This window comes from Populus alba, chromosome 13, assembly GCF_005239225.2.
Source record: "Populus alba chromosome 13, ASM523922v2, whole genome shotgun sequence".
Lineage (NCBI taxonomy): Eukaryota > Viridiplantae > Streptophyta > Magnoliopsida > Malpighiales > Salicaceae > Populus > Populus alba.
This window is the reverse complement of record NC_133296.1, coordinates 5,131,360-5,146,895: the sequence shown is the minus strand read 5'-3', so window position 1 is coordinate 5,146,895 and position 15,536 is coordinate 5,131,360. Positions and strand designations below refer to the sequence as shown.

At 35.0% G+C, this 15,536-nt stretch overlaps 2 protein-coding genes and 1 long non-coding RNA gene across 5 annotated transcripts; 2 read left to right on the top strand and 1 right to left on the bottom strand.

Moving 5' to 3' along the window:
* Positions 1-328: 328 nt before the first annotated feature.
* LOC118036395 (uncharacterized) lies at positions 329-5,413 on the top strand. 2 transcript variants are annotated; one of them, XM_073404019.1, is made up of 4 exons: positions 329-494; positions 1,350-2,048; positions 4,091-4,131; positions 4,224-5,413. In XM_073404019.1, exons 2-4 carry the CDS (start codon positions 1,796-1,798, stop codon positions 5,208-5,210), a joined length of 1,281 nt encoding a protein of 426 aa, XP_073260120.1. In that variant the 5' UTR covers positions 329-494; positions 1,350-1,795; the 3' UTR covers positions 5,211-5,413. The 2 variants fall into 2 exon arrangements, with proteins under 2 accessions (XP_073260120.1, XP_034897961.1); XM_035042070.2 differs by having other exon boundaries at positions 1,337-2,048.
* A 3,847-nt stretch (positions 5,414-9,260) lies between these two features.
* On the top strand, positions 9,261-10,516 carry LOC118036396 (expansin-A10). Of its 2 annotated transcripts, XM_035042072.2 has the most exons (4): positions 9,261-9,411; positions 9,501-9,630; positions 9,732-10,029; positions 10,122-10,516. In XM_035042072.2, the coding sequence occupies exons 2-4, from the start codon at positions 9,504-9,506 to the stop codon at positions 10,423-10,425; spliced, it is 729 nt and encodes a 242-aa protein (XP_034897963.1). In that variant the 5' UTR covers positions 9,261-9,411; positions 9,501-9,503; the 3' UTR covers positions 10,426-10,516. The 2 variants fall into 2 exon arrangements, with proteins under 2 accessions (XP_034897963.1, XP_073260189.1); XM_073404088.1 differs by having other exon boundaries at positions 9,401-9,630.
* A 2,693-nt stretch (positions 10,517-13,209) lies between these two features.
* Positions 13,210-13,648, bottom strand: LOC140954468 (uncharacterized). The gene is made up of 2 exons (XR_012167717.1): positions 13,414-13,648; positions 13,210-13,268 (listed from the first exon to the last, which is right to left on the bottom strand). It is a non-coding gene; the product is annotated as an uncharacterized lncRNA (long non-coding RNA).
* Between the last annotated feature and the right edge of the window lie 1,888 nt (positions 13,649-15,536).

Genomic DNA, 15,536 nt, shown 5'->3' with positions numbered 1-15,536 from the left:
TTGCAAGGGTATAAAATTATAATCATTACATTACCTGTTTGGAAATCCAACCTTGTAAGATACAGCGTGGCATTTCATTACATCGTGTTTTTAATTATTTTTATTTTTTTAATTTTAAATTATCTTTTTCTATATTTTAAATCATTTTAAAGTGAAGGATTACATAAATTTAAATACCTGATGCCCATACTAATTATACAATTAATCGATACAATAATAATTATTTATAAAGTATTTAATTGATTAAGGGAAAAAAAATTGAAGCATAGGAACAGTGTTATGCCCATCCCTTTCAAAGCTCCTACCTTTTGCTTTCTCTTTTGTCTCATTTCTCCACAAGGTGAATATTTTATAACTACACCCTCATTAGTCTCCAATTAGTCTCCAATTATCAAAGCCTCAACCTCTTAAGCTTAGGGTTTCGTTTCTTCTCTTCATTTTTATCTCTCCCTGTGCAAATTGCAATCAAGTTCGTTTCTTTTTGGCATTTTGAGGTACTTTGTTTCTTGAACCATTTTTTTTATTTTATATGTAAATGGCCTTATTTTGTTTTGTTTTTGGGAAATTTTCTTCATTTTGGTTGGAAATATGAAAAGGGTTGGCGGGTTTATTTTTTTTTCTGGGGTGTTGTGGTGTCGTTTGGCACAGTTTTGTTAATTGGGTGTTTTAATTGATGTTGATTTCGCGTGTTTCTTCTCTTTGTTTCTTAATGGAAATTTGAGTTTAGAAAGATTTACCTTTTTGGGTGTCAATTTTAATTTTGGTTATAATTAAATGTTTGGAAGATTTGATTTATTTGGGGGCTGTTGTGGTGTCATCTTCTCTGTTATTATTACTTTTTTCTGCAAATAGAAGGTAATAATTCAGGCACTGTTTGCATTGTTGTGCTAATGATGTAAATTAGTGTTATTTTGCATATAGAATTGAAAACATAATTTTGTATTCGAACATAATTTTACTTGTTTGTTTATTGCCCTCTTTCATGTTGAAAGGACCTTTTAGTTATCACTGGGATAATGGTCTAGGTGTCCAGTATTTACTATGATTTTGCATAATGGCCCTTTCAAGTGATTATACAGCAGCATTTGTTGTCATTTGTCCTTTTGAAGTCTTTTTTTGTTCATGTCATTGACTAGTGTTCTATCAGAGTTCAGTCTCTGACTGAAGTAATAAGCATTTTGTGGTGTCCTTTAGACTTGTATTCAAATGTTGATTAATTTTAGATCCTTAATATGAATATTGTTTCTTTATCATTGTGGAATATGTGATGATTGTTTTGTTCTTGAACGTATCATCTTAGTTCAGTTGTTAAACTGGTGCAATTGGATAAATGCAGCGGAGAAGGGCAGACTTCAGGTGGAACTTGGCATCGGAAATTATCATAATTGTTCAGCAACTTGTCTAAGCATGCTGAGGTTTTGAATAGGTTGATTCAGAATGGAAATCTGATATGCCTCCTATGACGATTCCAAAGTACTGGGTGGCAGCTACCTTCAATGATTTCTGTCATCATCATACATAGTGATCCTTGGTTGCAATATTCAGAACTAGTGTTGCCATTATACCCAACTTAGTAACTTTGCCCATGTGGACCTTCATTTGACCATAACTGTATTTAACTTAATTACAAAACAACTTTGTTGTGCTAATAGAAATAGCTAACACGGGTGCACTCTGTTGTGTGGCCGCTGGGCCACATGGAGAAAAATCACCTGCCACTGGTAGGGACTCTTCCAATAATCATGGTGAACCACATTGGCGAATAAACTCCAGTTTCTCACCTCCTCCATTGAGGATGTGGGATTGTAGGTTACGGTCAGATGGTTTATCACATGGGTCTCGTGCAGTTCATGATTCATCATTTTCCTCAAATAGTAGGGGAAGCAGAAGCTGGGTGGGAAGTGAACGGTATACCAATCATCATCATTCTGTATCTGATGGTGCACTCTCTTATTCAGATAGCACACCTGACAATGTTCAGGAGCCCCGATGGACATCACCAGTGCAAAAATTTAATCTTAGTGACCTTGCAGTCTCTACTGCTGGAGGTAATCTTAATAAATTTTTTCTCCAATATTAGATTCATGGTATTCTGATCTTGTCTACTAGTATACCCATCATGACAAGGGCAAGTCCTGTTTAGAGGTTTTGTTTTTTGATGGAGCAGTGCAAAAATGAGGTTTTTGTCCAGTTCCTTTTCATATATTTTTGTGTGTGTTCAAGCTGTTTATCACTTTTTTTTTTTTTTTTTTTATCATTTAAGGGATTGTTAAAACCATTATTGAAAGGTTTTCTAACACTAGTCAGCTAACAATAGAAAATTGTAATTTTAATTATCATTCTTGGTGAATCAAGTCTTAAATTAACTGAATATCCTAATTATATAAAATCTGTATTGATTAGGTCATTTCTCATCTACGATGCCATTTAGTTCCTGAATGCTGAAAATCCGCTGGATGTTCTGTTAGTTTTCTGGAAACTTTATCAGAGGCTGTGTGTCCTGCCCAATTCTGTTCGCAGATTACCTTCTTTTTTCTGCAGGGATTCATTCTCTTGTTTGTCTTAAGATTCACATTCTAAATCTAATGCTCATATTCCACACCATTTTTTTTATTATGCAGCTCATGTTAATGGTAAATCATAAAGCTGAGGACAGAAAATTAGAAGGAAAAAAAAAGTGGTGTAGAAGTTTCTTAAACTATTACCTACTCTGCAGGCCTTGCTTTTCTCATTTTCTTTTTAGACAAAAACTTTATATAAACTACAGAGTTTCTGAATTTAATCACATTTATCAAATCATGTTTAACTTTTTATCTTATGTTATCCATCTTTAAATTCCTAATGGCATCCAGGGTTTGAAAAATGTCAATTTGATACTCTCGTTTTGGAGAGGCAATGCTGAGAAAGGGCATCCTCAGCTTCTCAGCAGGGAGTAATTGTATTTCATATGATTTCTTCACGGTCAACTGGTCGTGTTTAAGGTGATTTGGTAGCATGGTGTTCTGTAAATTTATACTTGTAATAACTGAGGGAAGCGGTGATGTCTACAAATGTAAACAAGATTTATCCAGAATGAGATATTGGGTTGGAAAAGACACTGAGTAATATGTTAGCATGTTGGGCATGTTACTGAAAATACCATGAGATTCTACATCAAAGGGACCTTAGACTAGAAACCAGCAAGATATTGCAATTAGGATAATGAGAAATTGACAACATATATAAATTGACCAGTTTTGCAGTTCTCATTCTCTTTGCAGCTTCTTTTCAAGCTAGCCATTTGTTAATAATTATTGAAATATGCTATCGAGCTTGATATGACCTCTCTTGTACTCTTTATTGGTACCCATTTTCTTCTTATTATTAGTATTTTTACATGTTATTTCCTAACCATGAATTACAGTCAAGTAAGTTATTCACTTTTACCTAACCAAAGAAAGTAAGGTAAAAAGAGGAACTCATTATTTGGAGGCAAGTTATTTAGCCCATGTACCAGCAGTTGCATGGAGTTTGGATAGGTTTTAGATTCCTCCATCATATCATTTTCATAATCGATACTTTGCTCTGTGGTGCATGTAATTTCTTTTATATAGAATGGAAGTTAGACCTTCCTATCCCCCTTCTTTATGCTTAATATGGCAACCAAAGTTGGTCAATAGCTATATATAATGCCTCATATATATAAAATAACCTTTGTGAAAGCCAAAATGATTGACTGGAAACTAAGAATATTATTTATTATTTGAAAACAAAAACTTATTGAGGCAAAATCCATGATTATATTGCAGTTAAAATTAGATGGTTGAAAATAATTAAGTGAAATTTGTGCATTAATTTATATTGATGGTGGATTTCGATCACAAGAGAATTTTCATCCAAGGCTTCTTTTGTGTGTATGATCAGGAATCCTTATCTTTTTTGCATGTCTGCAAACTCATGTTTAGGAAAATGTCTAGCTTTTTGGTAGTTAATTTTAATAAAATCCAGCAGTGTTATGCTGCTTGAGTTTCTGGTTTTGTGCCAGATATCTGGACGATTTTATTATTTACTGTTTTACAGGTTTGTATTTTAACATATTTTCAATTTCCAGGATCAAGATCCCAGACCACTTGGTTTCCATGCTCCACTGAGGTGACTTACTTCTACACTCCTTTGGTTTGTTAGAACCAGCTGAAAAGTTTCTATTGCATGACATTTTCCTTCTCTGGTGTTTCATGTTTCAGAGAAGATTTGCCATCAGAAACAGTGTGACATCCCCTGGTTTTGGTTCCCCGTCCTCACTTTCTGAGTCCAGCCATTGGGAATCAACTAGCAAGCGACCATTTGCTTTCTCCAGTCGCAACTTTTCAAATCAACGCTCCTACATGTCAAAAGCTGTTTATCCTTTAGTATTTCGCAACCCTGTGTCAGATTGTGAAAACTTTGGTGATGTGGATAACAGTAGTCTTGGCAGGTTAACACCAGGTGAGGATCGGATATCGCCATCTCATTGGCCTGATAACAGTTCAAGTGCTGATTATAAGTTCCATAAAACCCTCACTGAACTTCAGAAGTTGGAGACGTCACCAGACCCCAGTGCAAGCTCTAGAAGAGAGGGTTTTAGATGGAGCAGTGCCAGCAGTTATGATCTGGGGATTGATGGAGAAAGGTTTGACATTGCAGAGCACATGGATATGGAGAGTCTGAGGTCCCCTAGTCGTCCTGTAGTGGAACAAAAATGTGGAGTTTGTGGAAAACTTTTGTGGCAAAAATCTCCCTGGAGCTCACATCGAATCATGAGAGGTAGTGACATGCCCATTGCTGGGGTATTACCCTGCAGCCATGTGTTCCATGCTGAATGTCTGGAACAAGTCACTCCAAAGACCCAGATTCATGACCCTCCTTGCCCCCTGTGCTTGAAAACCGTAGGATCAATTGAAGAGTCCCCACCAGTTTCAGAGCCCTTGCAGATGGCTCTAAGATCTGTACGGAGAAGCAGAGGGGTGGTGATATCTGAGGCCCAGGGTAGTAACAGTAATACGGAAGCCTCTTATCATATCAAGGACAGATTGAGGAGAAACTGGCCATGTACAGTGTCACCACGGAACGACAACGGGTCTTCAATAACCTGTCGTCTTAGAAGGCATTTTACATTCAAGGCTGGAAAAGAACTTTTCAACGCTAAGGTTTTCCAGAAGACTGGTTCCTCTTCTAGCCAGAAACCAGCTTGACACTGAATGTTTGTCAAGTAGCCTCGTGTATGTAATTACTCGCAAGTAGATTTCAAGATTTAGATGTTTGATGAATCTTTCATGATACCTTTTTAAATCTGCTTGGGTTCATTTTTCAAGACAGTGGTAAGAACCCTTGCATGTTGTTAATTTATATATATAAGCTGTGGCAGATCTCTCTGACTCATGACTATTTGTGACTATCCATGTGAGTTCTCTCATTCATTATTTTCAACTCTTCGAGTTATTAATTAGCAAATATTGCATCCATTTTTAAAGACCAGAGCATTTTACTTGGCTTAGGCCCCCTGGTGTTGGAAGTCTAAGTGACATGGATTTCAGTGGTCAATCCAAATGAGAGCTGAGAACAGAGTCCGCTTGCATGGTTATGTTGGTCCAAAACAGTAATGAATCGCGGGCATCAGACACAGTAGCTTGTTGGTTGCTGCTGTCAGGAGTGTGCAGGCAAGGGGTGATAAATAACTAAATTGCTCATTATTTGTCAAGGTTACTAATCAATTTAAGACAGATTTCCACCAAGCTGGTGGTGGCCTGAATATATGGTGGTGGCGCACATCCATTTCTCTTTTTTATTCTCTCCCTTTTGTGTGAAGTCTAAATCTATTTCAATGCATGCCACTATCTGGAGGTTTGCATGATATACCCACATGCCTGCCTCCTCTAAAGTATAGTAGCTTGCTGGCTTCAACTCTGAGTGGCTAATGCCACAAAAGTCTACAAGAAAACCCGGTGGGCTCTCCATGATTCGGAGGAGTGGGTACTTTCTAGCTTCATGTGGCTTTGAGTTGTTCTTGGAAAACCATATTTGTAAACCACGATGAGAAGACCCTGTATTTTGGATAAAACGTGGGCCAAATTATATGCCCTAGCTATTAAGGTGTCTCGAAATTAGGTCCCTAGGCTCACCTTTACTTCTTATTCTACAGCTTGAGCCAGTGGCCATGTGATCCCATGTGCAATTAGGTATTGTTCTTCAGATCTGTTATCTTCCTCTGGACTTTTTTATTTATTTATCCATTTCCTGTTGCCAATAGACGCTTCCTTGGACTGTCTGCTGCATTTTTTTTTCATTAGAATAGTCACTGATGACAAGAACACTTGGGATTTGCCACCCACAATTCTACTCCTAACAACCATTTTCCCTAGCATAAAAATACTAAACATCTTTGTTCAGATAATGGGAGAATAATTCAACTTTGATTAGGTACGGAAGCCTATCCAGGTACCCAAAGGACCGCAGTGTTCTAACCATTTAGGTGGTGGCCAGTGATAAGAGCTTAGGACCAAGAGGTTTGCTTCCTCTGTGATCTCAGGTTCAAGCCCTGAAGTTGCTCATATGATGGCTACTGGAGGCTTACATGGTCGTTAACTTCAGGGCCCGTGGAATTAGTCGAGGTGCGCGCAAGCTGGCCCGGACACCCACATTAAACTAAAAAAAAAAAAAAAAAAGAACTGGAGTGTTCTTCCATATCAATTAAGCAGTCGATCAATAGAAACGCGGGAACATGAATTAGGTAAAAGAAGCAGATACAAAAATATTCCCCCTAACTTCCATTCTAACTGATGCTTTTGGACAGTTCCCTTTGGAAATGCAATGATGATGTATCCATGTGCTGTAGCTTGTTTGCTGCTCTGATGTTTTGGTATTTTTCTTATGTAGCTTGTTTGTCAAACATATCTACCAGCTACTCATTATTCTATGCATGGGGATTTTGAGGGCATCAAAAGATTCCAAGAGATTACATATTTCCGTGGATTCTTTACATGAAGCTTGATTATTAATCAGTCAATGTTTTTGGTTAACTGGGTGAAGAAATCTGCAACCAGCAACATGCGCAGAGCTTGAAATAGCAAATCAGAAGTGAAGAATACTTTGGTAGAGAAAATCTTCTGTTATGATTTGATGCATCTCCATACCAATATCCAAGATTTCTGAAAATGATTAGCACAGCTTAATAATTTCGTTGCTAACTACAGGCTAAGCTGTAAAGATCAGAAGTGCTTTATTCTTTAAATAGAATTGCAGCAAGAAAGCATTAAGGCTCATCAGCTGGACACAGCTAAGAAAAGCATGAAAGCATGATGGGACACATTCATCAATGGTGCAGAAACAGTATAATTCATCTTTTCAACCATGGACGGTCTCCCACGTGCACAGAAATATGATTAGACATTTGTCAAACCTCTTTTTATCAACGCAGGCAGGCAGCAGCCTGTATTTTGTTCTTTGCCTTCGGGTGCTAGCGCTGGAAAACATGTTTCCAAAGAGAAATTTCTTTTCTTAGCAGCGGTAAAACTGTTTCCTTGATTACCAGATGATGTTCATGGTAAGGTTTTGCCTGCAACAAGTAGAGCACCAAAATCATTGACATATCTTTGTTCTCAGCTAACTCTTGAACAGCAGAAATGTTCTCTTGGTATGTTGACAGCATGTGAAAGGTCAGAAGCTCAACTTTCTGCCCTCCAAAGACGTCAAGGAGTGGTAGACCAGAAAACAAAAATAAATACACACACTAAAGAACATCAGAACAGGAACTCAGAAAGTAACATCTATGCATCTACTCTTATCCACTCAAAATTAGAGATTCAAAGAACTTGGTCGGTGCGATCTTTTTATCTTTCTAGTTAACTTTAACAGACATCCAATCATTTATTCAAACAATTTCCTTAAGAAATCCGAAACTTTTCTACTTCAGTAAGGATTCCCTATAGACGTCAAGGGGAGAATAAGATAGGTAACCATGCAAAAACAGGTTTATATTAGGGTATTGAAAAGATTAGGTTAAATTTGGATGTATAGCAAGGACAGAAGGCAGGCCAAAAAGAGCATGTATACAGGCTGTTATGCTGTAAGGTATGATGGAATTTGACTTTCAACAATACATTTAACATGTTAAATGATGTCAAGCAGTAGAGAGAAGTCTCTATAATGGTGCAGAAACAATCATATGTTTATGATTATAGTAGCGATGATATTTTAAAATATTTTTTTATCTAAAAATATATTTTAATAAAATTAAAAATTAATTTTGATATTAACATGTAAAAAGATTTAAAATTATAAAAAATAATTTAAATTTTTTTTAAAATAAAATAAAAAACTTGAAATTCTAAGCATACGAGAGATGTGTGTTGGAAAACATAATAAAAATAAAATAAAAAATTTACACATTTCTTTGTGTAAATTAAACTTTAGACATGTAAACAATGTTGAAGTTTACAAAATCAGGTGTTGGAGCTTTTTTTTTTCCGGCATAAATGTATTTTTGTGTTAGTTTGTAGTAGGATTAAAACTTGAAAATATAGCAATGATTATTTTTTTAAATATTTTTTATTTAAAAATTTATTAAAATAATTATTTTTTTAAATAAATTTATTTTTAATATTAGCACATCAAAATAATAAGAAAATATAAAAAAATTAATTTTTAAACATTTTTTTTAATTATTTTTCATGAAACACTATTTAAAACACAATTCCAAACCACATATTTGAATTAGATGCATTTGATATTTTTTTTTTTTTTTATGGACATTAACTCCAAGGTTTGAAACTAGGAAGTAAAGTAAAGAAACAAACCTTTTTAACAACTAGGCCAACCCCTTAAAGTTTATACATTTTAAAACCAATATAGTTTTAAAATTTTGAAATCAAAATTAATTTACCAATAATAACAAAAGCAATTAATGGTAAGAAATCAAGCTTAAAAAACTCAAATGTTTTGAAATATATTTCATATAACAGTCAATTATAATATTTTCTAAGGAAAGATATCCCCTAAGCTAATCTATATACCAAATGAGGCTACATTCTTTTTCAAATGATTTTATAGACAACCTCCTGTATTATTGATATGGTGCATTCAAAATAATTTAATAAATTTTTCTAAGCCTGAACCTAGAAAGACAGAGGAAGGGAAAGAGCAACCTTCTTTGCCATTCGGAGATTGAAATTAATTGTACTTACCTTCTTCTTCTTTTTTAATTCTACATGTCAAGATTATAAAGTTGGTAGCATAGCACTACCTTTTGGCAAAACTCTCCTCCTTAGGATAGCATATAGTTTTCTCCACAAACATCTATAAATACAGGTTCATTCCCCATCTTCTTCCCTGCCTTTTCCTATTCATCGACTTGTGTTTTCCAAGCTGATTTCTTGAGTTCAAATTTATTAGGCCATTGTAAGCACAAAGTTATCAATGATTTTCTTTTCCCACTTGCAAAAAGAATCCTTATCTCAAACTGTGTTTCTTTTGCTGCTACTTTGCAGGAAATGGATTTTCTTGGAGTTTGTTTCGTAGTCTTCCTAACCATGTCGAAAACAGTTCATGGCTATGGAGGTGGATGGTCTAATGCTCATGCTACCTTCTATGGAGGTGGTGATGCTTCTGGCACAATGGGTAAGAACCAAAATCCAATGAGATACCTGCTAGTCTACATATCTCTTTGCTATATGGTAGTTCATAGCTAAATCAATTCATGTGTATGCTACAATATATAGGAGGAGCTTGTGGTTATGGAAACCTCTACAGCCAAGGTTATGGGACAAACACGGCAGCATTAAGCACAGCTTTATTCAAGAATGGACTAACCTGTGGAGCTTGCTTCGAACTCAAATGCGTAAATGATGCCAGGTGGTGTCTCTCAGGATCTATCATAGTCACAGCAACAAATTTTTGCCCTCCAAACAGTGCAGGAGGGTGGTGCAATCCTCCTTCGCAACACTTCGATCTTTCTCAGCCTGTTTTTCAACATCTAGCTCGTTACAAAGCAGGGATTGTCCCTGTTCTATACAGAAGGTGAGCTTACTCATCATCATATAAATATGACTCAACTTTGCTCTAAAATCTCCACAATATACTGAACCAAACAATCTTTATTTTGTTTACAGAGTTGCTTGTAGGAAAACTGGAGGAATCAGGTTCACTATAAATGGCCATTCATACTTCAACCTTGTCCTTATAACCAATGTTGGTGGTGCCGGCGATGTTGTGTCGGTCTCCATCAAAGGATCTGGAACTGGTTGGCAGCCAATGTCTCGCAATTGGGGCCAAAATTGGCAGAGCAATTCTTACCTGAATGGTCAAGCACTCTCTTTCAAGGTCACAACAAGTGATGGACGATCTATCATCTCCAGCAATGTGGCTCCTCCAAACTGGGCTTTTGGCCAAACCTTCCATGGGGGGCAGTTCTAAATTCCATATCCCATGCCCAAACTAACTGAAACCACTTCAAAGTTTAGCCTTCAAGGGAAGAAGATATTGATTAGTACTGAAAATTTCTCTTCTGATTAGTTTATATCGGACCTGCATACGTCAAATGTGTTAAAAGTGTTTGTGACATAGTTGACTATGGTGTTACAGCTATGGGCCCTTTTAGAAATGGCCATGGATGCATTTGTTGCCTTCCTCGCACAACCTGCAAAGGGTTAGTGAATTTGCTTGTAAAAAAGGTCCAAGCAAAACCTAGATCAGTTGGAAACCATTTCCACATCTTGTGGAAGACGTGATAGCAGGAAGCAGAGAGATTGTATAATGTTTCTTTTTTTTTAGCTTGCTTGTGATATAAAATCGCTCATTATATGAGGGTCCAGCGGTCCTAAGAATAAAGTTTTAACAGGATAGAAAAGTCCTTCGGTCCTCACAAAAAGGTAAAACAAAAGCAATGTCCCGCAACCATTAATGTTGACAAGGTTTGCAGAAGCAAAGGCGAAGCAGGTTCTTTTAGTTATGACATTGCAGGTAATAGAGGATGATTGACAGCACAAACGCTCGAAAAATACATACAAGCACCGCCCATTTCATACCCAGATGAATTCCCAAGGATTTTTATACTTAATTTTTAGTTTTTTGGTGTTAGACAATATTACATAAGCGATCGACTTTCAGAGAATTTTCACGGCACAGGTCCGTCCTTGATCCAAAACACATATGCTCCTTCACTGATCCATCAGCACAGGCCATCAATCCGAGGATGTAATAATCATTGGATTTGTCTAACAATGTGCAGCGATTGACAGTATCAACATCTTTCTTCATTTCTCTTTCAAAGGCAAGTATCATTAACCCCAATAAAATGCTAAAAGCTACACCATCAGACAAAGTCAAGAAACACTAGCATCGCTTTCTACATCACAATTATATACTGCTTACAAGGGACTTGTACACAACTCCAATCAAATAAACAAGACTGAAATTTGACAAACCTGACATCGTGAAATTAAAGTCAGTAGATATATAGGATGGATGAAATATAGGAGGAGCTAATTAGAGGAAAAACAAATGCAATTCAAACATCAATCCTCCAATTCCTTCTAGTTTAAAACGCCTAAAAAACAGGACGTCTTTCTAAAAGAAGAGATGGATAAATTCATTCCCACAAGTATTTCATAGATGCAACCAACAGTAGTAAGCAATTCTTCAAGGCCATATATTCTCTCCCACCCAAACAGCCAAGGTGTGGAGCATATAGCAATGAAAATTTATTGATCATCAATAGAATACCACAAGCCTGCAAAATTATAGTGTTGATACAAGGACATGTTAGCTAGGCAAAGTCGATAGTTTTGATAACATGATTGTCAACATATTGTTTGCTATATTGATAAATATGGCGACATGATCAATATATAATTTATCATGTCAACATATCTATCAATATAGCAAACAATATGTTGACCCATTTATGCCATGACAACAAACCTGTGAAAGTTCATTACCAACATATTCCACATCAACATCATAAATCCATAGGCCTACCGCAGTAAACAGAAAAAAATATCAACCATCATGCGTTTCAAATCCAGATTAATTCCAAAGGAAAATCATTATCTTGTAGTTATTTAATGTTAGACAATAACATATACGCAACTGACTTTCAAAGGATTTTCCAGAAGCTAGACCTCTCCTGATCCAAAATAGACGCTACATTCCTAATCCATCAAATTTACCACACACCAACGATCATAATAAGTAAAAAACTTGGATTGTATAACAATGAGTGGAAGTTTTAGCACTTGACAAAAAATGTTATGCATCATCTTTCATCTCTCTGTCAAGGCAAAGTACCATTAACACTAACAAAAAGCTTATAGTCATTGTTCAATAATGTAAAGGATAACATACATGAGACTTAAGCATAACTCAATAGTTAGATAACCTAAATTGAAACTTGAGAAACTAACATTGTGAATGGGAGGTTAGAAGTTATACAGGATGAATGACTTGGAAGAGAGATGGATAAACAGGAAAATGAAAGCAATTCCCTCATCTATATTCCACTTCCTTCTACCTTGAAAAAAATTTATTCATGATAAAAGAGTTTGATGATTTCATTCCCTAAGTATTGCATGCAATTAACAGATGTAAGCAATCATTTACATTCCATAAAGCCATATATCCCCCACCACCATAACAAACATGGTGTGTAGGATAGTGAAGAGATGTTAGTCATAAAAATCTCGCTCATTGAGACAATAGATGTATTATCAAAATCTTTATAATTCAATATAATACATGCAAGACCTAAATGCATCAATTGTAACAAATGCAGACAATTCTCTTATTATCACCTGCCTATGTTCAAACATACCCCCTCCATAATCACCATCTGAAATGATTGAACTTTTTATTTGTGTTGTCTTTTTATAATTTAGTCTATGAGCAAGTTAGTGAACCAAACCTACATAGCAATTTGTAATTATAGTTGATATATCAAAACTTTAAATGTATAATGCACGTGTACATATATCCCATTGGCAAGTATAGGAACTAAAAATGCATACATAATCTAAAAGTCCCTATCATAACTAATTCTACCAACTCTCATCCTCATTGTTGCCTTTCTAATACATTGCGCTAAGAACTCGACCTAGCAAAGCCAGCCGTTCAATCAATTCAACCATAGCAATCTTTTGACAAACACAATCAATATTCTCGGATTCAACATGAACAAATACATTATTATTTTTTAAAAATAAGTAGCTATTAAAAAGAGTTTATTATGTTGGAGGCACTGCTCATCTGAGACCAGAATACATCTGAAAGGAATATACACTTATTAAGAATTCTAATTCAAACACATGAAACTTTCCGTAAAAATGTCTGAAAATTTACATTATTTGATCACACTTAAACCCACAACGTCCTTTAACAAACGAAAAACAAGTCAGTCACTAAAACTACCTGCAGATGATGGGCAGCAGAAACCTACAACCTGTTGAACAAAAGAAAACATTATAAATTACGAGATTCCAAAATTAGATTGAACTCCATGCTTGCTTGTAAAGAAGAATTTACATTGAGTTTTAAATAAATTCATAATATAGCTAGAGAAGGGATAGAAAACAAGCGCTCTTTTTTTAAAATAAATTTTTCTACATTTTACTTGCAAGGAAAAAAAAAACAAGCATAGATAACTAAGAAAAAACATAATGAAAAAAATTTTGATGGTTGTGAGTTAGCCCGCGAAGCCATCACTGCCCAATCGAAGAACAAAGATCGGGCTCTGACCGCAGGCAGTCTTCATCGCAGGAATCGGACACCTCAAAATCGACCGAAAACCGAATCTCTCACACTCTTTCCTCAGTGGCGGAGCCGCCAGCAGCCATGGCAACATAGAGGGTGGCTCTATTAAGAGATAGAGAGAGGGTTTTGGCTAAACTGAGAGTCCAGATCTTCTGCTCGGATAAGATCACGTAGTGAAGTTTTAGTGTTAGGGTTTTAGTTTGTTTTTATAGCGGTAAGGTAGATAACCTAGCTTGTTCTCCTTTTTCGTGATTTCTTAAATGCCTCTGAGGTTGGTGAGTATTTACTTAAGTGTAATGTATGTTTCCGTCTTAATGGTAAGGGTATTTATGGGAAGTACAATTGTTTGCAGAGTAACTTATCAGAATCTTGCTTGACATGCTATGCGTTCAGCCAGTACCCTATGTATTTGAACGACGCGTCTCCTTTTCATCTGATCAGCATTAGGGGTGTTAAAAAAAAAAACTGAGTTATTGTAGTATTTGTATTATCTTAACAAATCTGTTAAATTTAATTAATGTAGATATTATAAACAAATAATGGATTAAAAAATTAAATAAATAGATATGAGTTGAGAATTTTAAAAATTATCCAGTGACTTGATTTGTATAACTTTTTTAGTTAGAGCATCTTCAACCCATGAGCTAAATGAAAATGCAACTATACTTTAGCTTTTATTCTTTCACTTTTTACATTCCAACGGAGCAGCTAAATAAATAGCCATTTTGGCTATTTGTTTGCTTGGCAGCCATTTCTACATTTTATTGTAGAAATGACCAAAATAATAACTGTTGGCCAACGGCTATTTTTATAGTCGTTGGCCAACAACTCTCTTTTTTTTTCTTCTTTAAATATAGAAGAAATTTTTTTTAAATGCATGAGGAAAGAACTTGTAGTTTTAAAATTTTGCATTATGCCTCACCCTTCTCTTAAATTTAGAAAAACAAGAATAAATTATTCTCCGGTTAATTATTAACATCAGTTATGTTAATTAGCTGAAATTAAAAGGTATGCTTGTTTAAAAGCTTTTTCTATTTTTTCTTTTATTTCTATTGATTTTTTAGATCTTTTGTTGTTAATTTAATATTTGTGATGATTTTTATTTCTTTATTATTTTATGTTTTTAATATGGGTTAAGGAAGACAATTTTTATTTATGTTGTTATCTTTGATAAAATTGAGAGGAATTAATAATGGTAATTGATATTGATAAAAAGATAGAGTGACATATTTAAAATTTATTTTTGATTGTTTGTTTTAATTTGAGGTTAATTATATTTTGTCTTGTTGAAAATGCAATTAAACCAGTATATCAATTCTCTTTTAGTTCCAAAAAATAGTCAAATTGTTATGTTAGAACAAGTAAAAGGCAATACTTATTATTAATTCGCATATATAAAAACAATAAAATTGCTAGACATTGAATGTGAGCTTCTTTTACACTCTCTTATAAGGTTTTAACTTGAGTTTTTTTTTTTTAATTAATGTAGATGGATTCAAATTTTCCAAACTCTTTTACCAACTTTTTTATTAGCGAGTCAGAAGATATTCTCTCTTAACCAAGTGATTCTAATAAATTAATTAATGACTTAACATACTCGAATTTAAATGTCCATTCGGCAAAAAAATCACAAATAAGTAAAAATTTCTTACTAGAGGATGATTGTTTACTTGTCTCTGCATGACTAAATACAAGCAAGGATCCAATTACAGGAGTTGAACAACAAACAAAATAGTTCTGGGCTCGCGTACATGCTTATGTTGTAAAGAATGGAGGAAACT